Raw genomic sequence first — 26,676 nt, 5'->3', positions numbered from 1 at the left:
GGATGTGCATAACAGATGGTAGGAAACGAAACGCCATAATGTTATGCGTACGGGTGGGAACAAAGAAAGTATGAAAGAAAAATACACATAGTTCAAAGTCTCATGTAAGTGTATATAACACTATTGTAACTGGGGGCGATGTGTTTATTTTTAATTAAAATGGATAATTTTGACCGTAAAATCTGCCTTGAAGAGCGACATTGAAGTTGCTGCCAACAGCCAATGAATACACACACTTGTGATTGCACATTATTTGCATCACATATTAATATGAAGTTGCTACATGCATTAGACTTTATGAGTTGTTTAGTGATTATTATCAATCCGTTTTGGGTCATGCCCAAAACCATAGGGTATATTTACACTAGTGCGTTTTTGTTTTAAAATCATAACTTTTACTATGGTTATGCCTGTCGTTTCCACTACTCAAAAACCCTTCTTCACTCACCCTCACACCATTACTGCAAACAACCACAATTTACAAAAGTAAAAACAAAACCCTTCTTCACTCACCCTTGCACCATAACTGGGAACAACCACAATTTACGAAACTAAAAACAAAACATGAAAACAAAACAAAAACCTTCCTCACCCACCTTCGCACCATATGCACAAACAACCACAATTTACAACAGCAAAAACAAAACATAAAACCAAAAACAAAACAAAACCCTTCATAACTGGAAATAACTGATTTACAAAAGTAAAAACAAACCAAAAACTAAAAACAAAACAATGAAACGAAACAAAACAAAATGCTTCTTCGCTCACCCTTGCACCACAACTGCAAACAACCAATTTACGAAAGTACAAACAAAACCCAAAACAAAACAACTAAACTATACAAAATGAAATAAACAAAACAAAACTCTTCCTCACTCACCCTCACACAATAACTGCAAGCAACCAGAATTTACAAAAGCAAAAACAAAATGAAAAAAACAACAACAATACAAAACAAAACAAAACTGCAAACAACCACTATTTACAAAAGTAAAACAAACCCAAAAACTAAAAAAAAACAAAGCAAAGCAAAACAAAACAAAACAAAACAAAACGCTTCTTCACTCACCCTTGCACCGCAAATGCAAACAACCAATTTACGAAAGTACAAACAAAACCCAAAACAAAACCCAAAACAAAACAACAAAACGATACAAAATGAAATAAACAAAACAAAACTCTTCCTCACTCACCCTCACACAATAACTGCAAGCAACCACAATTTACAAAAGCAAAAACAAAATGAAAAAAAAACAATACAAAACAAAACAAAACTGCAAACAACCACTATTTACAAAAGTAAAACAAACCCAAAAACTAAAAACAAAGCCAAGCAAAGCAAAACAAAACAAAACAAAACAAAACAAAACCCTTTGTTACTCACCCTTGCACCATAACTGCAAACAACCAATTTATAAAAGTAAAAACAAAATGAAAAAAAAACCAACAATACAAAACAAAACAGCAAACAACCACTATTTACAAAAGTAAAACAAACCCAAAAACTAAAAGCAAAAAAAGTAAAAACTAAACCAAAAACAAAACAAAACTGCAAATAACCACAATTTACAAAAGTAACACAAACCCAAAAACAAAACAAAACTCTCAAACCCTGCTTCCTTCACCCACCACTATTTAAAAAAGCACAGTTTGCTTTTTGGAGAGCCGAATTAGGAGCATCTCACTCTGTAGGACTGTATGTTTTTTGTTGTCAAACGGCTCCTTTGAGGACGGGTACCGTTAGTGATCACCGTGGATGTGCATAACAGATGGTAGAAAACGAAAGAGCCATAATGTAGTGTGTAAGGGCGGAAACAAAGACAGTAAAGAAAAATACACACAATTCAAAGTCGCATGCAAGTATATATAACACATGAGTGTGTGTGTATCTCGGGATCTGTATGTGATTAGATTTACTATAGAGATTAGAAACTGGGGCTGTAGTTTCAACAGTGAGTGGGGTAGATTGAGCCCCCTGTGTCTCGAACATCTGGTACGCAGTTGTGCGCCACGGAGCCTCACCGCACTATCATTGCATTCCCTCACGCAAACATAACCGTGTGTACACAAACACAATCGGCCGTCAGTCCATTTTTCGTCACTCATTAACTGACTGGCTTTGATCCCTCCTTTATTTCTTTCATCCGCTTTGATTATCGCTCTCTTTCTCTCTCTTGATCTTTCGCTCTCATTCATTTATGGCCCACACGCTCCGTAAACCTGTGCCAGTATCGCACCAAGCACCGCCGATGACACATGAAGCTTTCATCCCAGATCTCTTTTTCTGCCTGTAAAGTGCCACCAACTAACCCTGAGCCAGCACCGGCTCTCTGTCTGACTTTTTCATCATGCCTTCCTCCTCCTGCAGTCTTGCCATACTAATAAACCTGGGCACCGAGCCCTGAGGCTTCCCCTGGCCTCCACCCACATTGTCCTTTCTAGCAGCTCCTCTAATGCTCCTTCGCCCCCGGCGCTCCTGCAGACACAGAGCCATGAAGACAGCCCGTCGATTACTGCCCCTCGGCCTGCCGCTTTATAGAGCCCAGGCCAGGTCCGGAGGGAGCAGCTGCGTGTCCTTTTGGCTGATCGTCATGCTGTGACAGGTAAAAGATTCAAGAGGAGGCCGTATTGAAGGACATCGGGGACAGAGAGCAAAGATGGAAGTGACAGAGAGGCTGCTTTCTACTGCTGTAGAAAGGGGGGTGTCGTGTTTATTTTTAGTAAAAATAGATAATTCTGACTGTAAAATCTGGATGATATGACCTACGTTGAACTTGCTGCCAGTAGCCAATAACTAAACACATCTGTGACCACACATAATTTGCATTATATATTAATACGAAATTGCCACAGGCAATGTAAACAGCCTACAGCTAGGCTAATGAACTTTCATTACTCAGCGGATTCATTGTTTATCTTGATTATTATAAATCTGCTTTGTGTCATGCCCAAAAAAAACAATAAATAAATAATTAAACACAGCATACACAGGTCTTACCTGGCAAGTCACAACCCAGTATCTCCAGTCTCATTCCGATGCCGGCGGGCGACCACCTCTCCGGATACACTCGGATAAACTGGGCCACGATCTCATCAAAACGTCGAATCTCTGGGGTGTCGTAGTGTGTGTTACCCTCAAAAATCTGGAGGAGCAAAATCACAAAAGCACTTTAGCCCAGCTGTGTGATTGAGAGAAGAAAGCTACTGCATATTCTCCGTATTTCCGAGTCTCTGATGCAGCGCTGCAGCTCAGGTTTTAATTAACACAAGTGTGGATGATTTCACTGGAATGTTATCAAAGCTTGCAGCATAATTGAATTCTGCTCTCAGAGTGGGAGATTGGGAATCTAGAAGTGAAATGCTGAGTCGCTGAGATGAGCAGGAAAGAATGAAATGAGTCTGTTAATAATCTGATTCTGGTGAACTGTTCATTACTGTAGCCTTTTCAACGACCCACGATATTTAAATTTGCACGATTAACTAATTAACCTAATTCAACTCCACTTATATTCTTCACTTCAGTGCTTCTCTGCTGGAAACACATTATATATTATGCTTAAAGTGGTCAAGCTGGGGTTTTTCTGGTCCAAGGTGGTCTAATTGGCTTAAATGGCTTTTGACCAAGTTCAAGACCAGGTCAAATCCAGGTTTAACTAGATAATCAAATAGACCTATCTGAAACAGACTGGATCAACTAGAATCTACATATAGCCAATTATCACTTTAAACCCCTTAACTGTTTGGAAGCAGTCTAAAAATAAAATAATAAAATAAAATAAAATAAAATAGTCTTTAAATTTTCTTTAAAAATTGTGATTTGTGATTTTTCTTAGTAGCATTAAAGAAATCCTGTGTTGTTCTCACCTTTGGGAGATTAGTTTTGGAATCGATGATGTAGCTCCAGTCTTTTCCATTCAAACTATGGGAAAGTTTATACTTCCGCACGAAGGCCCGGTTCTCTGCGCTGGTGCTGCCGTCCACCCCGCGGGCCCCTTGTGTGATGATACCCCGTACGGTTTTGGGGACTGCCAGGTCCACCTGCAGCCATTCTTCACCAGCCACGGGCTGCGTGGGACTGGGGAACCATCCTGAGCGGCTGGCCACCAGCCGGGCGGCACCTGTGGCCCCGTGGATGTCCCTCATGGAGGAAGCCGAGATCTGGGAGTCCGGCAGGAGGCCAGAGAGCATTCCCTGCATCTCAGAACATGGAGCATCTGAGCAGAGGATGGACAAGCATATGATTTATGGTGAGGCAAAGAGGAATTGACATTTTAAGGCTGGAGAGATCAATGTTTCATGTTATGTCATGAGAGAGGCCTTAGGAGTAAATAATAAATAAACAGAGCATGTGTGGGTACGTTTTTTTTATGTGTACATCCCCCCTGGAGTGGGTGTTTGTGTGTAGGATTTATTACAGGAAGAATTTCGTGTTCCAGCTTTTCGAGGTTCACCTCTACAGAGTTAAAAGCAAACCCACTCAGCCCAAAACAGCCATTCTCTGGCTCAACCGGCACAAATACAAAAGGTACCAGAAATAAATGATTGATTTTGGCCTATGGCTTAAACACGGAACAAAAGAACAGGAAAACAGGCTGGGGCATCTGGTTCAAGCCCATCCTAACAATCTCGGTTGAATTACACCCAGAGGTACACCCACACTCCGACAGAAAGAGCAGTAAAACAGAACGAGGCTAACGGCGCAAACGTGATCGATGGCTTCGCGGGCATCTTTATGGGCTCGGCACTGCCGGATATCCCGCGGGCCGAGCATCACTCTTTCATGGGAAAGACAGGAAGGGCAGCGACACGCCTCAATGAAAGCAGCTCGTTCTGGGCTGGATGCCCGAGGGACAACGGCCCCCACGGGACTGCGGCAGTCTAATATAGAGGCCAGTGGTGTGTCCGCGTGTCGTTTGTGTCAGTGTTGAAAAAGACCCCGTCTCTAAAAGCGCATTTGTCCTGCTCAGTGTCGACGAAAATAGGAGCGAATCACTGTTTAATAGCGTAATGATGGAGTGTGATGTCTCTGATAACATCAGTGCAAAAGCAGCTCACCTCCTTCATCTGCTGCAGGACATGCTAACAGAATTAGGTGACTGCTATCTCTGCATCTCCATAAATAGCCAAACTCAATCAGGATCTAAAGAGCTCTGATAAATACACATCTGAGCTCACTTGACAGGGACACAGTGGGCGTCTGGAACAATATTTGTCACGTGCAGAATCTGAGGACCTGCTGCGTATGAAAGTTCACATGAGACAGGGAAACTTAAATTATCGATTTATATCTACCTGTTTAGATATTACAGATCAGAGGAAGCAGAGCCTCCTCAAAATTTTGAATGAGAAAAAAAATTACATTAAAACAAAACTAATTTTTTTAAAGAAACATTGTCCAACAGTGACACCAGCAGGAGAAGTTACAGCGGGAGTCCATGTCTCTCACGCCTCCCCTGAGCCCATTGAGTTTTAAAGGATTAGTTCATTCTTTCTTTCTTCGGTCGTAAAGAAATAATGTTTTTTGAGTAAAACATTACAGGATTTGTCTCCATATAATGGACTTCTATGGTGCCCCCAAGTTTGACCTTCCAAAATGCAGCTTAAATGCAGCTTCAAATGGCTTTAAATGATCCCAGCTGAGTAGGAAAGGGTCTTATCTAGCAAAAAGATCAGTCAGTTTCTAAACAAATTGACAATTTATACTTTTTAACCTCAAATGCTCATCTTGTCTCATCTCTGCGATGCACATGCATAGTCAGTGTAAAATGCTTAAAAACACTAATTTGATGAGATTCATACTTGGCTTTAATAACAGAATATTGATTACACTGTTTTTGTAAAAATATAAAATATAATTTTTTTGTTTTTCCTTGCTATTACTTTATATCTAAAAGTTAAAAACACAAATCAGTTTGCTTAAGAGATGGTGAAACATTTTGGATTCTGTGCAGACTTGGAGAAAGATGTGTGGTGTGAGATTTACTGACCCGTGATTTGACAGCCGTAAAGTTCGAAGCGCAACGCGATTCCATTCTTCCATGTCTGAGGTCGGATGCGGACAAACCGAGCTAAGACAGGCTGGGGGATCCGGTTCAGGACCACCTCTGAGGGGTCTGCGTTCGCATGGAAAACCTAAGGAAACAGAGAGAAAGAAAAAAGAGCGAGATTTACAACTATTCTGGAGGCGGTTTGGCTGAGGCCACTCATTCAAAAGCAAACTAACCTCACAAACAAGCACAACTCTTGCAAAGTAAGAGCTTCTTTACTGAGGTCAAGTGAGATTGCGGCCTTAATGGCTGTCAAAATTCACACACCATTGAATACACACATAGACGCCAGTGTTCGCATCGTAAATTCAAACATGAAACGCTGTTTCCTCCTGAATGAGTTAAAGACCAAAGACACTGGTGAGACTTTAAAGAATCAGTTGTCACCCTATGGGATTGAGTGTCATTAAATCAGATGCAACCACATGTTTTTGGGTGTTGTCATTGTTTACATCAGTATGTCAGATGGATCATTAGTATTTCACCAGGCAGCTCCCAGGGTATCACAGAAATATGCCATGTGCTTCAGCCACTGCATCTCGGCATGGCAAGGATGGACAAGATGACAAGCTTTGATAGCAAATCTCCATCTCTCCTCCTGTCTCAGAGACGCAAACCTCTGTCAGGGTCTTTGTCTCCAGAGAGAGGAAGTAGGAAAGAGGAGAAAGACTAGAAGAGGGCAAGTCTTGCTTCATTGCACACACAGAAACAAAGCCTGGACCCTAAGGACCTGACCCGTCTCAGGATCCAATGACATCCGGGCCAGCTGGCCCGGGTCAGGGCCGTGCTAGGCCGGCTTGTATGGGGAGATTAAAGACGGGTTAGAAAAACGACAGGAAAAAATCCTTCTGACATTTGGTAAATTGCACCAATATATCATAAAATAAAAGAAGAAAACGATGAACTGAGGACCTGCGGTCATTAATCACTGTGCATATGGTTAGTTAAAAGCAGAAGAGACCTGGGGCAATTGCTCAATTTTTCACACATTTCATCATAACTCTCAGATTACTACAAATCTACCTGTCATTTTTTGGTGTGAAACATTCATATGTGCCAATATTTATAAAACTACTAAAATATTAACACTATGCACAATATTGAATTTAATACAGTAAGTAAGCGTATTGCAAATCTCCTAAATGAAGCACAGATGGCAAATTGGAAGAAGACTCAAATTATGCCTTATTGTAATGCTATTTTTACATTATTATCATTTGTATGTATAACAATCATGCCAATAAAAACCTTTTTGCACTTCAAATTGAAATTGAATCTGAACCGAGCATTTGGGTTATAGCTGAAGCAGAAGACAAGTGAAACCTTGGGAAAAAATGGGAGTGTGTAAAGCTGTTGTCAGTAAGAAGATTCAGACATGCATCACAGAAATCTGCTTTTGTTTAATGACCTCATGATGGAGTGTGTGACCTTGCCCTTCACTGCCTGTGAAGTTTTTCAACACAGCACAGTATGTGAGAGCCAAGTGGTGTATGTGTGTGTGTGTATGTGTGTGACGACTAGGGGCAAGAAGTGTGTAATATATCACTTTTTTAGTGTGTGGGAGAGTCCTATTTCTCACGATTCACTGATATAACCAAACACACACCCAGCACTTCTAAAGAGAAAAAAAAACCTACATCAAGAAGCTTGTGAAATATTTCAAAACTGTACTTTCGGCAGTGTTATTTTTGCATTATTTATATACTATTATATTATTTTTTAGATGCTTTTATAGGTTTATTAGCTTTAGTTTTTTTTATTCTATTTAGCTTTAATTACTATTTAATTACTTTTAGTTTAGTTTCAGTACTTCAACTTATTTTTAATTATTTTTAACACACTTCACTCGGTTGGCAAGGCAACATTTCTAATTATATTTAATTTCAGAAGTGTGCTATTACTTTTGAGGCTCAACGTCATCTCAGTTTATTTGCTATAGTTTAGAAAATGGTAATAAAATTGGACAACTGTGTCAGAACAAATTCATCTTGATAATGCCATCCTTCTGTTAAACTGTCTCAAAAATGATGTTGAATAGCTGTCAGCAGACAGCTGTTAAATTTAAGTACACAATTAGATAATACCAATTTAGGTCAACCAATTACCAAGCAATGCTTAATTTTTGTTCATTCTGTGGTGTGAAAAGGTCACATTTAATTGTTTATTAAAGAATAAACACTTAAGCAAAACATGGTCAGGTCAAAGTGTCTGAATAATTTTTGGTCACATATTTTTACTTGTAATCCACTGTATGAAGAATATATAGACAATATGTCACAGTTTACTTGATTTTGCTCTCCTCACTTACATAAATGAACTATACTAGTAAAAAAAACACTAGTCAATATATATCAAAAATTATATCTGATGTCTGAATAATTTTTGGTTTGACTGTAGCTAGGTCAATAGATATATAGTTACATTTTTGATTTATGAACTTATTGTAGTTTATCATGAGAAAATGCTAAATATTAATAATAAAACAGTTTGTCACAAATGTTTTATACTGTTACCCATGGACTGGGCGCCTCCCTTTCCCGGCTTCTGATTGGCCAACTTATTTAATCCAAACCAGCAGGAAACTATGAGCCTTGAGACCCTCATAACAGATGAACAGATGTATATCACATGGGATTTGGGACAGAAGGCTCGCTGGTCATTACGAATGAAGTTCCAAGCACAAAGCGAAGCGTGTTAACCATGAAGATGCCAAAATGATCAAAAAGCATGGAAAAAACTAAAAGGCATAACAGGATTGTGAAGTCCAATTACTGTGAGGACGTTAGGGAGCCGGCTGAGATGAAGCTGAAGAACGGTGATTTCCCACTGGCCCTCTAAGACACAGGGAAAAGGGAAGTGAGAGGAATGACAGAAATGACAAACTCCCAGACTCTGACAGCAGCAGTCAATCTATAGAGAGGGTGGAGTCAAACACTGCTTCTAGCCAAACATATATTAGCGATATTAAACTACACCTTTATTGTTTCCTTCCCTCTTTCCCACACACACGAGCACCTGCTAATGTTTTCTTTGCATCCCTGAGCTACAATGGCCCCTGACTGGTGTTGTGTTGACAGACACACAGGTGCTGGCAATGACAGACTCCCACACACCAAAACAGGAGAACTGCTGTCAACCCTGCTGTCTACTGATACAAGGCCACCCTCGCACCCGTTCCCGCCTTTTTGCCCTCACGCTGTCGGTTTTTCGTTGTTTCCCTCTCACTATGCAGTCTAGGCGTAAAATTTGATTGATGCACTCTCTGCGTGTGCATGTGTGCCTGTAGCCAGAGACATAACAAATGGACACAGCCGTCATCGGAAGGTTTATGCTAAATTACGATCATGAATCATGCATTTGCGTACGTTACTTATATCACGTTCCCTCAGGCGTGGCTGCTAGTGTTTCCAAGCATGCTGTCTGTGGGGGGGATCAGGTATGTGTTGTCTGTCTTTGTGTCTGAGTGGGGTCTGTGTGTATCTGGTGTTAGATACAAGCATACGTTTTTAGTTTATTGTGGAAATATCTGCTATGGTTTTATGTAGAGGCTATTTAAACATGGTAAGACTTGTTAAGGATTCTTGTGGACATACGTCGAAGACTAACATGGAAGAAAAGTAACTGTTAAATAACGTTGTTATTTTGGCTTTCTGCACACACAAAAAATTCTCATAGCTTCATAACATTATGGCTGAACCACTGATGTCACATGGACTATTATAATGATGTCCTTACTACCTTTCTGGGCTTTGAACGTTTCAGTTGCGTTGCTGTCTATGCAGGGTCAGAAAGCTCTTGGATTTCATCCAAAATATCCTAACTTGTTTTCCAAAGATAAATGAAGGTCTAATGGGTTTGGAATGACATTAAGGTGAGTAAGTAATAACAGAATTTTCATTTTTACGTGAACTATCCCTTTAAGAGGTAACCGACTGTGTTTACATTCAATCATTTACAGTGAAAACTGGTCTGAACTGCACTTCAACTATACAGTTAATCATGTTTACTCAAGTCCAGTGAGTCGCACAGATATTTAGCCAATTTTTAAGAGCATTTAGCTTTGTATACAACTCATTAATAAATAAAACAGGATGCAAGACTGAGGAATACTCTTAAAGCTCACATGCAACTGGTGGCCATGATTCTTCTTGTTCAGCACTGACACCAAACAATAACAAGAAAGTCATAAAAACGATAAAGACGTTAAAGAGTGTTTAGATGCAAGCTAAGATCTCATGTCTGTTTTTGTTTATATATATGCAAAAAGATCTGTGCCAGATATCTGTGGAAAAACAGGAATTTGTTGACAGCACAAACGGCCGCAGTGCTGCTGGTCTGTCTAGACACACACACAGACAGATCAATGAGGGTGGATGTAGATTAACTGTTATATGAATTATTGAAAAATCACGTCTGACAGTCTAGGAGTAGTTATATTGAACGAACTCCTTGGAAATTCATCAGCACAGGAAAACGTGTATGTGTGAGGGAATATTCATGAGATGAAATGGCTCCTCGGTGATGGCCAACAGGGCAAGTTCCTAGTGAGGAGTCCCCAAAAAATGAGTCTGAATTATTCAAATGTCTGGCACTAGGGCGGGCTACTTAAATAATAATAACCTTCCAAAGCAAACTCTCTATGAGGTTAAAGTGTGAGCACACACACACCATGCCTCCTGCGTTGTCACTGTTAATATAATAAAGAGAGAGAAGAGAAAATTTGTGGTCACTTAAAAGTGGAGGCTCTTTCCCACAATGCTTGACTTCTTAGGCCAGGTTACGGAACCAAGGGAACACACGGCCACAACTGGGTCATGGGAGATGAAAAAGGTGCTGTGTTCCCTGTTCTGTCCATCTTTCTTCTTGTCTTTTTGTCATTCGTTCCCTCCATCTCACTGCTTTGCATTGGCTCGCCGCCACACGTTTTTTTTCCCTCAGACTGATGGGGCCGCTGGGAAATGTGGTCAGCGTTCACAGCTCTGCTCGAGTCATTACTCTCTCTCTCTCTCTCTGCCCTTCTCCTGCTCTCTCCCACACCTCCACGGCCCAGATGAAGATGTTGACAGAGCAGTCGGGCTCCAGTTGGCTGCAGTCCAGTGCAGGCTCAGAGGAGGAGAAACACAGAGAGAGACAGACAGAAATAGTTCTGTGACAAATTATTTTATAAGTACAAATATTCTGTGTAGCCTCTCGATTAATACGAGGTCATAAAAACTGCATGTAGAATAATTATACAAGAATTAGGAAGTTCAGAAGAGCTTTAGATGAAGTATAACTTGATGTGGCGGTTTTTCCTTCGTCAGTCTGGAAGCTGTGTTGGCTTTGGGCCCCTGGCGGCCCTTGGCTGTATGCTCTGTTGTCAAGGATGGTTTTGACTGATAGTCTGCTAGTGGCACAGCATTGAGGGGCTCACATACCTGAACACTTTGGCCAAATTTGGTGTGCTGCTGCTATTTGCTGATTGCCATGTGACAGAAGGCAGGTGTTCATTGTTTAGTAGTGCTTGTGATGTACGATGATTTTTAAATACTACTACATACTTTCACAGATTTTAAGCTTAAACTGAAAATTTAAAGAGTGTGATTCTACATGTTGTAAATATAAAACAAAACTCTCTCTATAAAGCTCATTTAGTATGGAAGCTCATCTTTTGGATTACAATGTCTGACAGACTAAATCCTGTTCAAAAAAATTTGAAAAATGTTGATTTGGTTCCTGCTTTCTTCTTAATTCCCAGTCTGCATGTGAGATTGAGTTGGAGCGATTGGAATGTGGATGCCCTCCCTCCTTGCTTTACCTTCCCACTGTTTCTTAAAAAGTACTGGAAAGTTCTGTCACAACATATTCTCTCAACGTTTTTTTGAACGAATATTTCGAATTAATAATTAAATGACTCACTAATAAATACTACTGGTTCCATTACTGAATGAATTCAATGTCAAATGAATTGACTGCCAAGCTGAAGCACAAATTACTTTCAAATGATAATTTGGCGTATTTTGATCGCCACAATGGACATCAGTGTTTATATCAGAACTAAAAAATGGTTGAAAAGGCTGTTTGTGAAGCTGTTTGATAACTGCTCTTTATGTGTCAGCAGTAGCTTCCGGCATGACTGCCAAACAGACGAATCCTTGTCATTTAGAAATAAGATCACTTGGGTGTTTAAATCAAGATTGCGATCTTTTAACAATTAATCGTGCAGCTCTAGTGACTATAGTATTGGTTATACCCTAATGTTTGCTTTTTACTTCTGGTGATTGCATTATCTTGATAAACTAAATCTGTAAGTATCATAAACCTTTGTTGCTCAAGGAGCTTGTTTTCTGCAGTAAGCCAATGGAAAAATCCTACTGTCTTTTCAAGGAAACCAGCAGATGTGGGAGTGTTTCCAAACAAGTTTCTCAAACACGCATAATTTTTGCAATTCTGCTTCTGTTTTGGTGAAACTAGCAGCATAAAAATGACACAGTGTCGCTGTAAGTCAACTTGGAATCGGTACACAGTAATTGGAAGACCAGACGATATGTTTTATGACCCTCGGAGGTGCAAATGTTTCCTCTAAAACCACCATTTGTCACAGTGAATGAAAACCACATTTGCACGACCCCACTAAAGACAGGTAACACTGTATTTCTGAGTATGTGTGAACCGGTTTCCTCGCTTCGCCGAACACATTCCATCGTCACACACTCTGGCTGTGCTTTATGCAGACGTCTCGACCCAAAGAGCATCTATTCTCTAGTCTATGACATCACTAAAGGTTAAACCCTCAGCGGTACACTCCCAAACAACAGAGGAGTCCTCCCGGGATCTGGCAGCGGTCTTCCATTATCCACGCGCTCTCCGTGTGAAGTGGAAGAATGCGCAGAGATGGACGGATCCGTCAGGCTGCTGTTTTGAAGTCCGAGCTGATGTCATCTCCCATGACAGCGCTCTCCGTTGCTTCGCCTCAGGATTTTACACGTTAACACACATACCATATGCTCTCTCTCTATATAAACCCCCTTGATGGTATTGTTAAACAAGCAAGGAATTTACCAGACCTTCATAATGATCTCTGTCAATGACAAGGCCGCTTTAAACGCTCACATTGACCTTAAGAGCAGGTGTGGGACCTTACATAGGGGACCCACTCATTTTCCCCACCAGTGGAAATGGAACTGAGACCTTCTGACCTCCTTGCAATTTAAAACAGTATGTTTGTGAAAATAGCATAAATTGTTCTGTCATTACTTTGATGGCTTTATCAGATACAGCACAGTTGTGGGATTGGCTGTACATGCATGTGTTTCTGTGTGCTGGATTTCCAGTTAAAGGGAAGGGAATTTGTAGTTCTGATCCAAAACAGCTAAACAATATTTTAAGGCATCATAGCTGCCGTCCTGATTAAAAAAGGCTATTTCAGCAGGCATAAATACAGGCAACACTCTATGTATCCTTCACAACAAAAGTTTCTTAGGCTGCATTTATTTGATCCAAAATGCAGAAAAAATTTGAAAATTTGTGAGATATTATTACAATTTGGGCTGTCAAATGATTAATCGCATACAAAATAAAAGTTTGAGTTTGCCTAATATGTGTGTGTGTACTGTGTGTAATTATTATGTATATATAAATACAAACACATTCATGTAAATATTTAAGAAATATTTACAAGTATATGTATTTATTATAATTTTGATATAATTTATATTATATATAAATAAAAATATTTATATATATATTTATACATAACATATTTCTTTTAAATATATACATTAATTTGTGTGTATTTATATATACATAATAATTACACACAGTACACACACATATATTAGGTAAACTCAAACTTTTATTTTATATAATTGCGATTGATCGTTTGACAGCCCTAATTACAGTATGTTCCAAACCAGTGATAAGGCAACTTATAAGGTTACATTTCAGTTAGGATGCTGCCTTATACTGTAGTTTCCTATATAGGAAGCACACAGGAAGGTTTTGGAGCACAGCTGTGTGTGTGTGTGATCTTATCAGATCTGATTTAGCAGTGACTGAATGAGTGTGCAGCAGGTAATCTAGTAGTGAACCGAAAACCCGCCACAGCAGCTGAGGCAGTTTGAGAAGAAATTAAGCCCAGCTCTGCTGATATCACACTTACACCGCACACATTTACAACGAGACTATCAGCCACCAGCCTACAGTGATCTCCTCAGCAGCTCTTCCTGTTTGTCCGTAAACACACACAATCTGTCAGTGTCCTCTGGACCAGGAACACACACACCTCTACCATCATCATTTAAGACCGATGAGAGCCTGATGCGGTGCTATCAACCCAAACCATCATCACAAACAGCCCAGAAAAATAATAACCTGCCTGACTCAGAGTCCGTTTACATGATGGTTACATACAAAACCGTTTACAGTATTGCGTATTTACATTTCATTTCCCTGCCAACACCCTATTTCCTGTTAATCTATATGGGTGATATTAAAAAAGCCATGACTGAATGCATTTCGTCAAGGCATCTTGGAAGATAGCTGCCAACATTGAAACATATTCCTTCCAGGCATATGCACAAACAGTACATTACTTAATAGTATCATTTCTAAATGGACACTGACCGGTCACGCCTCACATAAGGCACGAATCTCCCATTCCGACACAGCCGGACTTCTTAACAAAGCTTAGCTGAACTGAAACCAAAGCCGTAAAAACACCAAGCACATTAAGGGAGGACTGAGCTCGGAGATTTTCTGGAAGATTAAAGCCAGAGGCTATTCCAGCAGGGGGTCTGGGGCTAAAGACCCAAACGCCAGTTGGTGGTGGCCAGGGTTGTATCCGGCAGGTTATTCTCAGTTATTTTACAGCTTCTTCCAAAATCATCACGCTAACATCAGAGCTTTTACATGTTCCCCTGTCAAGCAATCAAGTCCATACAGGATTTCCAAGGGATTTGTTAATAAATGAAGATTAGAGGCATGTACCACACAGGACGATTAGTTTTACACAGGCCTTTCAACTCTCTCCTTTCTCTGACCTCCCTCCATTTTCCTTTCACTCAAGCCCGCCTCCCATCAGACCTAAAGAGACTTCCAAAAAGAGCATCTTCAATTGGCTGGTTTGTGCTAGACCATTGTGGTCTTTCTTGTTGAAGTCTTAGTAGTAGTTAAGCTAGGAGAGCCAGCATTTCAACTAACCCTTCACAGAAACTACAGATACAAGTATCTTTTCTTGCACGCACATAGCGTGACATTACTTCACACTTCTCTAAAACCAGTACAGGAAAACAGAGAACAACTGACTGCTTTATCTCACACATTCTCAAACGTGCTGTTCCCACATCCTCATACCTTGTGGTTTTTGCCGTAGCGGTAGATCATCCAGTCTTCTCCATTAGTGCTGACCTCCAGCTTGAAAGAGGTGACGTAGTAGGACTTGTGTGTCTCTTTGGAGACTGCACCCTGGGTGGCGATGCCCGTCAGGACCTTCAGGAAGTGCAGGTCCACCTAAGGAGGAAAAAAATGGAAAAATGTTTTTTGGGTTTTGTTGTAATTAACTGTGACAGGACATTTTGTTGATCACTTTCTAATTCTGTGGGTTGTGCTGGGTAACCTCGCCCACCCAAAATCATGCCCCACATTACAGTATTTTAACTATCAAATATCTTTGGATTGTGAAGATTGTGTCTCATCACAGTTTAATGGCCACTGAATAAAAAATTAAAAAATGTTAGTACGACTTTTTATCTTGCAATTTTAACTTCTTTTCTCAGAATTGTGAGATATAAACTTGCAATTGCAAGTTATAAAGTCAGAATTGTGAGATACGAACTCGAAATTCTCAGAAATGAAATCAGAATTGCATGATATAAACTCAATTGCGAGCTATAAACTCATAATTCTGACTTTTATTCTCAGAATTGCGTGATATAACCTCACAATTGTGATTTATAAAGTCAGAATTGAGACAAACTCACCAATCTGCAAAATAAAGTCGCAATTCTGAGAAATAAAGTCAGAATTGTGAGATATAAAGTCACAATTTTGACTTTTTTCTCAGAATTTCGAGTTTATATCTCGCAATTGGGAGTTATTAAGTCAGAACTGTAAGATATAAACTCGCAATTCTGAAAATATATCAGCATTTTTTTCCCCTCAAAACTGGACTTTATAACTTGCAACTGTAAGTTTATATATCACAATTCTAAGAAAAGTCAGAATTGCAAGATATAAACTCACATTTGCGTGAAAACATTCTGATTTGCGCGTTTTTATCTTACAATTCTGACTTTATTTCTCTCAATTGTGAGTTTATATGCCACAATTCAGGCTTTATAACACAATTGTGAGTTTATCTCACAATTCTAAGAAAAAAAATCAAAATTGCGAGTTCGTATTACACAATTCTGAGAAAAAAAGTCAGAATTGTGAGATATAAAGTCACAATTTTGACTTTTTTCTCAGAATTTCGAGTTTATATCTCGCAATTGGGAGTTATTAAGTCAGAATTGTAAGATATAAACTCGCAATTCTGAAAATATATCAGTCTTTTTTTCCCCTCAAAACTGGACTTTATAACTTGCAACTGTAAGTTTATATATCACAATTCTAAGAAAAGTCAGAATTGCAAGATATAAACTCACATTTGCGTGAAAACATTCTGATTTGCGCGTTTTTATCTCACAATTCTGACTTTATTTCTCTCAATTGTGAGTTTATATGCCACAATTCAGGCTTTATAACACAATTATGAGTTTATCTCACAATTCTGAGAAAAAAAATCAAAATTGCGAGTTCGTATTACACAATTTTGAGAAAAAAAGTCAGAATTGTGAGATAAAAAGTCACAATAACATTTTAAAAAATTTTATTCAGTGGCAGAAGAAACACGCTTCCATAGTCTAGTAATGTCACAACATGCTGTGTAAAATTAAAAACCAAACTAAAATTATGTTGTTGCAGTTTTTTTTTTGCTTCATTTTAGTTTGTTTTAGTGTAATGAACATATATTATTTTAGTGTTTGATTTTCCAGTCATATTACTTTATTTTAGTTAAAGGGATAGTTTACTCAAAACAGAAAATTACCCCATGCCACCCTCATGCTCAGGCCATCCTAGGTGTATATGACTTTCTTCTTTTAGACGAATACAATTTTATATTAAAAAATGTCCTGGCTCTTTCAAGTTTCATAACGGTAGTGAATGGCTGTTATTATTCAATTGTCCAATAGAAGTCCAATGATTTAATATAATGTAATATAACTTTGATTGTATTCGTCTGAAAGAAGAAAGTCATATACACTTATGATGGCTTGAGGGTGAGTAAATCATGGGGTAATTTTCATTTTTGAGTGAACTATCCCTTTAAGGAAAAGGTTTTCATATAGTTTTTGTTTCCTTAGCAATCCCCACTAAAATCAGGATGATGAGAGAGTGAGATAAGTAAGGAAGCAGAAGGAGAGACGAGAGAGGAATGAGATAGAGGGAAGAGCTGAAAGATGGATAGAGCTGTGGGAATATGAAGCATCCCCTCCCTGCAGATCACGGGCAGCAGCGAAGGTGTTATCAGAGCCTTAAGATCAATCACCTGAGCTCTGATCGATACTAACCACCTTCATTCAACTCTCCCTCTCTCCACACAGATTATCACCCGCCCTCACTCTCCAGACCCCCCCTGCAACGATGATGATGATGATGATTGCGGTGCGAGAGCCGCCTCTCTGCCCCTCTGCCTCTACTGCAGTGAGGTCTTTAATCAGGCATTCAGCTCCCGTCCTAGAGGAGGGCTGTTACCCATGATCCTCGGCTCTCCCCGCTCAGCGGGATGTCATCCGAACATGAGCGGGAAAACTGCAGCGTTTGTTATCTGTCAGAGAGACAGGTGTGGCTTTCACACACTGATACGAACACACACACACACACACACACACACACACTCCTAGAATCTTCCGTAAAGCTGCTTAGGGCCACAGAGAAACACACCTAGACAAAAAAATCAATAGAACCCAGGACTGCTGCTAACTATTTATTCCTAAGAAAGGACCCTCATCAATCAAGTAGCTGTTACCATCAGAGCGGGCTGTGCATCATCAACCCCTGCATGCGCCCAGAGACCAGGAAAAGAGAGAGAGAGAGAAAGATGTAGCCCACAACGTCTGAGAAGCGAGTCCCTGATGAATAGTAATAAAAAGAGAGGGAGAGAAACAATGGAGAAGATCTGATGAGATGTTAAAAGATGTTCTGGGTTCAATACATGTTAAACTCCATCATCTGCATCTGTGGGATAATGTTGATTACCACAGAAAATAATTGTGTTGCTTTTCTCAGTTAAAAAAAAAATTAATTAATAATATTTTATTTATAATAAAATAAATAAATAATGGTCCTAATAGTGAGCTGAAAAAAATTGACCTAAAATTTGCACAGCCAAGGTCAGTAAGTAAACTCAATATAATATAATATAATATAATATAATATATTGGCCCCAGTTTGTGTAAAATAAAATACATTTAAATTAAGTATTATTTTGAAACAGTATGTTTTTAGCAATGGGCTCCAACTTACAAGTACCTAACTGTAACCATTAATTTTGCTTTTTTTAAAAAAAAAAAATAAATAAATAAATAAAATAATAACTATTATTTTAAAACAGTACATTTTTAATAATGGGGGCCAACTTACAAGTACCTAACTGTAACCATTATATTTGCTTAAATAAAATAAAATAAAATAAAATAAACTAAGATAAGATAAAATAAAATAAAATAAAATAAAATAAAATAAAAAATAAAAAATAAAAAATAAAAAAAAAAATCAAATCAAATCAAATCAAATCAAATAAATATAAATAGCTATTATTTTGAAACAGTATGTTTTTAGCAATGGGCTCCAACTTACAAGTGCCTAACTGTAACCATATAACCATTATTTTTGCTAAAATAATAAAATAAAAAAATAAAATAAAATAAAAAGATAAAATAAAATAAGTATTATTTTGGAACAGTATGGTTTTAACAATGGGCTCAACCATTATTTTTGCTTAAATAAAATAAACAATTAAATTAAATTAAAAATAAAATAAAATAAAATAAAATAAAATAATCCTTACTTGCTTCCAACTTGGTTACTTAACTGTAATCATTATTTTTGTTTAATAAACACAAAACAAAACAAAACAAAAAAAAGGTACATTAAAATAAAACTTTATTTTCCATTGTGAACAACATTATGCCACAGATGCTTTCAACAACAGATCTTAACTGGTATTGTGCCCACAGCATTCCTTTAAGGAAACTTCATCAGTTAATTTACCCTGAAACCTCGGATGAAACGATGAATATCAATGATACGCGGATCTCGGCTGCATGTACACACCTAAACCAAAACAGCCTATCTTATTCTAAACACACACACACACACACACAACAGAGTCGAGGCGTCTGGGTGAAGTATGGTCCTCGGGCATGTTGGCATTTACGACAGCTGTTTGTCAAGATGGATGTCTGGGCCGCGGACCCTGAGAGCGAGGGACTGATGTCAGGTGTTAACACAACACAACAGCTGTGAGCTCTACCAGAAGCCCACAACTCAGCAGCATCCTGACACAAATACGACACACCACTTAAAGTAACACCAAACGTAATGAGTCTCATTCTAAAGGCCTAGTGAAGCACCTAACCCTGCAGACTTCCTGCCAGAATGAGAAATCTCAAATCCACATGTCCGTTCACAAGCCTCTTGAGTCTCCACGATGCATTGTAAGTAAGTTGAGAGGGATGGGAACTTATTTCCTGTTCCCAAAAGAGCAAATGAGAGAGAGGAAACCTCACCTGGATGTATTCTTTGTTGCTGTCCTCATTGGGCGTCCAAGCGTTGTCCTCAAAGTTAAGTCGAGCCTGTCTCGGAGACCATCGGCCATCATAGAAAGTGGATGACGCGGAGATCTGGTCATCGCTGATCTTGTTTGACTCCATGCCAAGAGCATTACTGCAGTGGAAATCTGAGAAAAAAGAGTTTTCTTATATTAAATCTGACGTAAGTAACTACTTTTTTATTACTAGCAAACTACATTTTTGTATTGGTAGCTGGACCGACAAAGAAAAAACATGACTTACTGTCATTGACCTCCTTGAGAGTCATGTTGTAGCGAGCAGAAAAGCCATCTTTGGCCACGGCCATGTCCGTATGAAAGGACAGAGAGAGGATACCAGTGGACGACTGTATTTCAGAGGGGATTTTGGTACCACAATGCCGCCCAATCAGAGGTCCCACTGCAAACACACACAAATGTGAGATTTAAACGGGTTTCATTTTGCTCCAGCCGGCCACTCATAAGATAAGGCTGGTTATTCTGTTTATGTGCCTACAATCTATACAACACCACCTCTCTGAATTCTGGGACGTTTATCTGTCAACAAATGTACGTGATTTTGTTTGGTTGGGCTGTAATGCTGTAGAGAGGCTGCTGTCTCACAGTAATGAATCCATCCTCCATCCTAACACACACACACACACAGAGTCCCGGATGGGTGAAATAGCCTAGTATCAATCAAGTACATTGATTTTCTTCTCTTTTGGAGAGGAAAGGGCTTTAATACCACAAGTGCTCTCGAACGGTAGCTTGAAATAACTCTTTCTCTTGCCTTTGATGGTGTTGATGATCAAATCAGGTGGCTATTGTATAGTACTTTGATCAGGATGCTGTCTGTGTGTGTGTGTGTATGTGTGAATCCTGCTTGTTGAAAGTTGCTTACAATCCCTCTCAAAAATTTCATGAGGTAAGGTAAGTGTAAATAAAACCTGACAAATATAAAAGCAGGCTTGCTTTTCCATAGCAATAAAAGGATATTGCATATTGAATGCATATCCATATAAGCATACTGAAAAAAAAATCTAATATTAAGTATTTCAAATGATAATCATATATACATATATATATATATATATATATATATAACACATCTATTCTCATAAGGAAACTTAAGTTGTTTTTGCACAGCTAAGCATATTTTCCACTGTATATTCATATTTCATAAAGTGGAAAATTAAAATTAAAAATAATATTAAAAATATAATAATATTGAGTATCATACAATATATTGTAAAATAAATATAATTAAATTTTTTTCATATAAAAAATGAAGATGTTTTTGCACAATTAAGCTGTCTTTCACCATATTTCATAAAATCTTTACATTTCATAAATCATTGACATGATCATTGAAGTACATAATAAATAAATAAATATTAAAAGTAAAATGTTTTTCACAAAATTTATTTACAAAAAATGAAAATATGGTGGAAAATATGTCAGTAAAAGAAAAAATATAAAATCTAATGAAAATAATATAATATTAAGTAGTATAATTATTTTTCATCATGTAAAAAGTGAAGAGGGTTTTGCACAACTAAGCATTCTTTCATCATTTTTACATTTCATAAATCATTAAAACAAATAGTCTTCCTTTGTCATGGCAAAAAATATATTATTAAATATACTGGAAAACTTATTATAGTACAATTTATAAACAACAAACAAACAAATTATATATTTTTAAAAGGAAAATTAAGATGTTTTCACTGATTTTGTTTACGGAAAATGAAAATATGGTTCAAAAGTATGTCAGTGAAATGGAAAAAATATTAAAACTAATGAAAATAATATAATATTAAGTAGTATTATTACATTGTTTCATCATGATGTTTTTGCATCATATTTTCTTATTTCATAAAATCTTTACATTTCATAAAGCATTAAAAACATAAAGCTTTTTTGTAATGGCAACAAATATATTATTAAATATACTGGAATATTTGTACATATTGTATAAATAAATACATTTCATTACATATTTTTAAAATGAAAATTAATATGTTTTTCACTGATTTTATTTATGAAAAAATGGGAAAAAATTAAATATAATGAAAATAATATAAGTAATAATATTAAGTATAATTATTTAATTTTTGTTTTTGCACAATTAAGCATTCTTTAATATTTATATATTCAGTGGAATGGAAAAAAATATAAAATCTAATGAAAAAATATAATAATGTTAAGTAGTATGTTATTTATTTATATATGTTATTTTTGATTAGGCAAATAAACATGTTTTTGCACTGTCTATTTTCGTAACAGTAATGCTGAATATGGATTAGACATAAACATACCACTATAACATACAAACACCTTACAGTAATGACTATGGGCTTTTTTTATTATATTATATAATGAGAAAGTGTACTACTAACCGGTGAACCAGATGATCTTGGTCAAGCTTGTTAGATTTATTAGACCACTTTAAATATACTGTTGTGTTTTATTGTGTATCTGATTATATGAGCGTGTACAGTGCTACAATAAGAAGCCCAACCCAGTGGCAGAAGGGCGAGGGTGGGGGCAGTACGGGGGTCTCGGGGCTGAAGCATTAATAAGACAGCTGGGGGAAAAGAGCGTATTCCACAGCGCTCTGTTCCAGACAAGGATTAAATCCTATTGCAGTGTTATTCACGCCCCATTTTCACTTTCCTGATAAAGGTTACCATGGCTGCTGTTACCCCCCGTCCTCCATCTCCTCCACCCCTACGTGCAGAAGAATATGGGTTCCGTGGCTTTTTGGCCCCGCCTGGTGCAGATAAGGCAAAGCGAGGCCCTGGGCTCCGCTTTCATCTGCCAACGCTCGCTACTAAAATAGCTCCAGCGGCAGCCGCAGTAACAGCACGACAGCAATGCGCCTGAGCTCCATACCGGCGGAGCTGGCTCCAACGGACAGGCGGTGCGAGTCACAGGGCAAGAGCGAACAGCTGTATAGACGGCTGGACAAACCAACCAGATGGCCCATAGTGCGATAGCGAACGGTATGTGGATTAGAAATCATTAAGTGACCAAATTACGTACGGCAGACATGCAACATACTGATCTCAAAGCAGACAATGAGGTCAGAGGGAAATGGGAAACGCAATCCTCTTAAAGTCACGGGTGGTCTGAACTTTGGAATACCGCGGTCTAATCCGAACCCCGACTGTAAATCCAAACAGAATTCTTCAGGATTACAACATCTAGACTCACCCTGCGGGAGGCCGTCCCACACCTCCAGCCAGTCGTACTTGCACTCGCCTTCCGAGCCCTGCAAGGGGTCGTTCTCCAGGTCGAAAGTCAGGAAGGAGAGGGTGACGTCCATGTGAGGAGGGACGATGATGATGAAGGTGCACTCCAGATTGTGCGGGTACTTATCAGGGAAACCAGGCGACTCGATCACACCTGACGGACTGGTGAAGTTTCTGGAACAGTCGGAGCCTGGAGGGAGAGAAATCAGAAAATATGTGAAGACAGCAGCGTTATGTGCATGTGTGAGACATGACGCTTTCGTATTGACCAAAATGTCAGACAGTGGACTTGCTCTGGAGGGACAGAAGAGACACATTACTTATCGCACACAGAGAAATAAACACTCGGTTAGCTTTCTGACAAAAACATATTGATGGAAACAAAAACATTCATCAAAGCGAAGCTTTAAAGCTGTACAGAAAAATCCTTCAACTGCAAAAGTGCTGAATTAGAGTGATTTCCCATCCCTGCAGCTGCTGTCAATATTCAGTTACCGCTACAGTCTGAGACGCAGCTATGTGACTCTCATGCTGCATGTTTGTGTCTAATGAACAGAGGATTTCTGTGACACAGACAGATGTACTATCTGTTAAGGTGTCATTTTAGGTACGGCTGCCCCCTAATAGTCGACTAACAGTTAGTCAAAGAGAAGAGGCTTGGTCAAAATTTTATTAGTCACTTATTTGCAGAAAAAAAATCCACAGGAAGTGGCGAAGTCACGCAGTCCTTGACGGACAGATCGTTAACAGCTGGTCTATGTGGTAATATAGTACAGCGGGCAGGACATCCTAATACTCACCTCTCATTCATCGACCTCAAATATGTTTTTTTTATCTGAACGATGTATGTAGTAGCAACTTTACATGGCAGCTCAATCTAATGTTAACCTAGAAAAATGTGCACTATTGAAGTGTCTGTGCGGACTGTGGAAGCTGAACAGTAGTGCGTTCACTGCATGACAGATGGAGACGCTGCTGCAGTCACTTAAAATACTCCGTCATTTCTGTATACAGATAAAAGTAAAACATCTTTCGAATCTGTAAAGACTTTATTTGTGTGCACTCACAATAACAACAAAATGTTGCGCTTTTGTAAAATAATGAAAGCAAACAGGATGCATTTTTTTGTTTTTCGGTAAATGTGAGTGCATATACTTGCCATACGGACATGAAAAATGCATCTATAGAGAGTGAAATGTCTACTTTCAAATTAACCAATTCAAAAGCATACAGGCGCATCACTACTGCAGAGATAAACGAGTCAGTGTTGCTGAATTCATCTCTTAAACCGAAAACAAATAAAGGGCCAGTTTATCAATAAATTATTAAAATGTTAATGCAGTCTCCTTGCTGTTTTTCCCTGACATATTCATAATTATCTGCCGGTGCACTGTGGCAAGTGTTTTGGTTTATTAATAAACTTGCGACTGATAGTCGACTAATGCTTAAAATGAACGACCACTAGTCGACCAGAAAAATCTTTAGTCGAGCGCAGCCCTAATTTTAGGACATGATGTTGTATGACATGCATCTCAGTTTAACTGTAAAAGCAAACACAGTTCCTCTCTCTCTTTAATTTTAGCTTTGAACTGATTTATTCCAGCGAATCAGTTCATTCATCTTCTGAACACAAATTAAGATATTTTTGATTAGATATGAGAGTTTGAACATGGGCCTTAAACGTGTCAGTTGCATTGCTGTCTATGCAGGGTCAGAAATCTCTCAGATTTCATCAAAAATATATTAATTTGTGTTCCAAAGATGAACAAAGGTCTTACGTGTTTGGAACGACATGAGGGTGAGTAATTAATGACAGAATTTTCATTTTCAGGTGAACTATCCCTTTAAGACTGTGCAGTAAACCTATAGCTGGTTTTAAGCCTTTGCTGGACAGTGTTTGGCTTTGCATCACAGAGTTAGTGTTCCTTGTATGCTAACACATGCACAGTCATGCTTCACCTTCAGCCGTGACACACGTCCTACACACCAGCCTTTGACACGATGCACGGCACGTTCATGTGTAACACCACCTTTTCAGAAGGCGTGCAGAGTCACACTGCTCATACTAATGCACAGAAGGGCAAACACATGCACACACCTCGACACACACATGTAGTCAAGCACATAAAACCCCATGATATTCTTCCCGAAATCTCAAAGGATCTCCATTTGAGGCACAGGAAGTGCCGCTCGCATTATTTAAAAAATAAAAGCACAGACGAGAGAGAAAATAAGAAAGATAGTTTGAGGAGCTGTTGACAGGGGCTGTGGGGGTAAAACATCAACGGATCAGAGAACAAACGCTCAGTGATCTGTGACTTTTAACTCTTCAGTAACTGAAACGCTTTAACTATTTCTGTGCTCGCCGAGCAGCTGTGTGGGAACTGGGAATGACAACTGTGCTTCACATAACCTCAAATCACCTTACATACTAGAACTCATTTCTTCCATTAAGACTGCCATATTGTTACCCAAATAGTCCCGTTTCAAAATGAACAGAGCGATTTTTAAAGTACTAGAGCCAGTGCAGTATAATGTCTGAGGCCTTAATAACAGGTCAGTGACCCCATGTGGATGGGTTCAGACCTGCCCTTGAGACTCTCAAACATGCCCACTCACGCAGATACTCTTATGCACAAGAGTCTGCAGAGATTGTAGGATGTGGTTTAAAGGTGCATTTTTTAGGTCAAAAGGTTGTGAGTTCAAAATTTGCCACAGTAACATTTTTTAATAAACCAAAAGGCAAATGTGGCATGCAAAAAAGACCCCTGTGTGGCGTGCAAACCCAGACCCCTGGGTGGAAGTCCAATCTGCCCCACTTTACCTCTAACAACATGTTCAGTTCAATCTGTGCAATTTTTTTGACTCAATGACTGTATACAGCTACAGTCTATGTTTAGGGGTAGGAGATGATCACAGATGGATTTCAAAACCACCTCAGAGTAAAAAATATATATAGACACACACACACACATATAAATATAATTGTGACTATTCGTAATTGCAACTTTATTTTTGTAGAATGTAGCATATATTGCTTACTAGAAGACTAGTAGATTACTATCAAGATATTAAAATTCAATTTTTTTTTCTTTTTTGTATTAATTATTTATTATTTAATAATTTATTTTTAATAATTACAAAAATGTGACCCTCTTTGGGTCAAAATGTGAATTTGTAGCAATAGCCAAAAACACATTGCATGGGTCAAAATTATTGATTTTTCTTTTATGCCAAAAATCATTATGTAAAGATTTCCTACCATATATATATTAAAACTTAATTTTTGATTAGTTAATCTGGACAACTTTAAAGGCGATTTTCTCAGTATTTTGATTTTTTTTTGGCACCTTCAGATTCCAGATTTTCAACTAGTTTTATCTCAGCCAAATATTATCCTATCCTAACAAACCACACATCAATGAAAAGCTTATTTACTCAGCTTTCAATGTACAAATCAAAAATAAAATTACCCTTATGACTGGTTTTGTGGTCCAGGGTCACACATAATAATGATTTATTTATTTATTTGTTTGTT

General features: G+C 38.3%; 1 protein-coding gene across 2 annotated transcripts in view; it reads right to left on the bottom strand.

The window, feature by feature from the left end:
* Nucleotides 1-26,676, bottom strand: part of nrp2b (neuropilin 2b) — an 82,437-nt gene that overhangs the window by 23,710 nt on the left and 32,051 nt on the right. For both annotated transcript variants that reach the window (XM_051118601.1, XM_051118599.1), the window contains exons 4-10: nt 23,101-23,328; nt 20,147-20,302; nt 19,862-20,031; nt 15,384-15,539; nt 5,991-6,135; nt 3,868-4,217; nt 3,002-3,146 (exon numbers count right to left, since the gene is read on the bottom strand). In XM_051118601.1, coding sequence (XP_050974558.1) covers nt 3,002-3,146; nt 3,868-4,217; nt 5,991-6,135; nt 15,384-15,539; nt 19,862-20,031; nt 20,147-20,302; nt 23,101-23,328 — 1,350 coding nt within the window. The remainder of the gene's footprint in view (nt 1-3,001; nt 3,147-3,867; nt 4,218-5,990; nt 6,136-15,383; nt 15,540-19,861; nt 20,032-20,146; nt 20,303-23,100; nt 23,329-26,676) is intronic.

The sequence above is a fragment of the Labeo rohita genome, chromosome 9, assembly GCF_022985175.1.
Source record: "Labeo rohita strain BAU-BD-2019 chromosome 9, IGBB_LRoh.1.0, whole genome shotgun sequence".
Classification (NCBI taxonomy): Eukaryota; Metazoa; Chordata; class Actinopteri; order Cypriniformes; family Cyprinidae; genus Labeo; species Labeo rohita.
The sequence above is the reverse complement of the archived record's forward strand: the minus strand, read 5'-3'. Positions and strand labels throughout refer to the sequence as shown.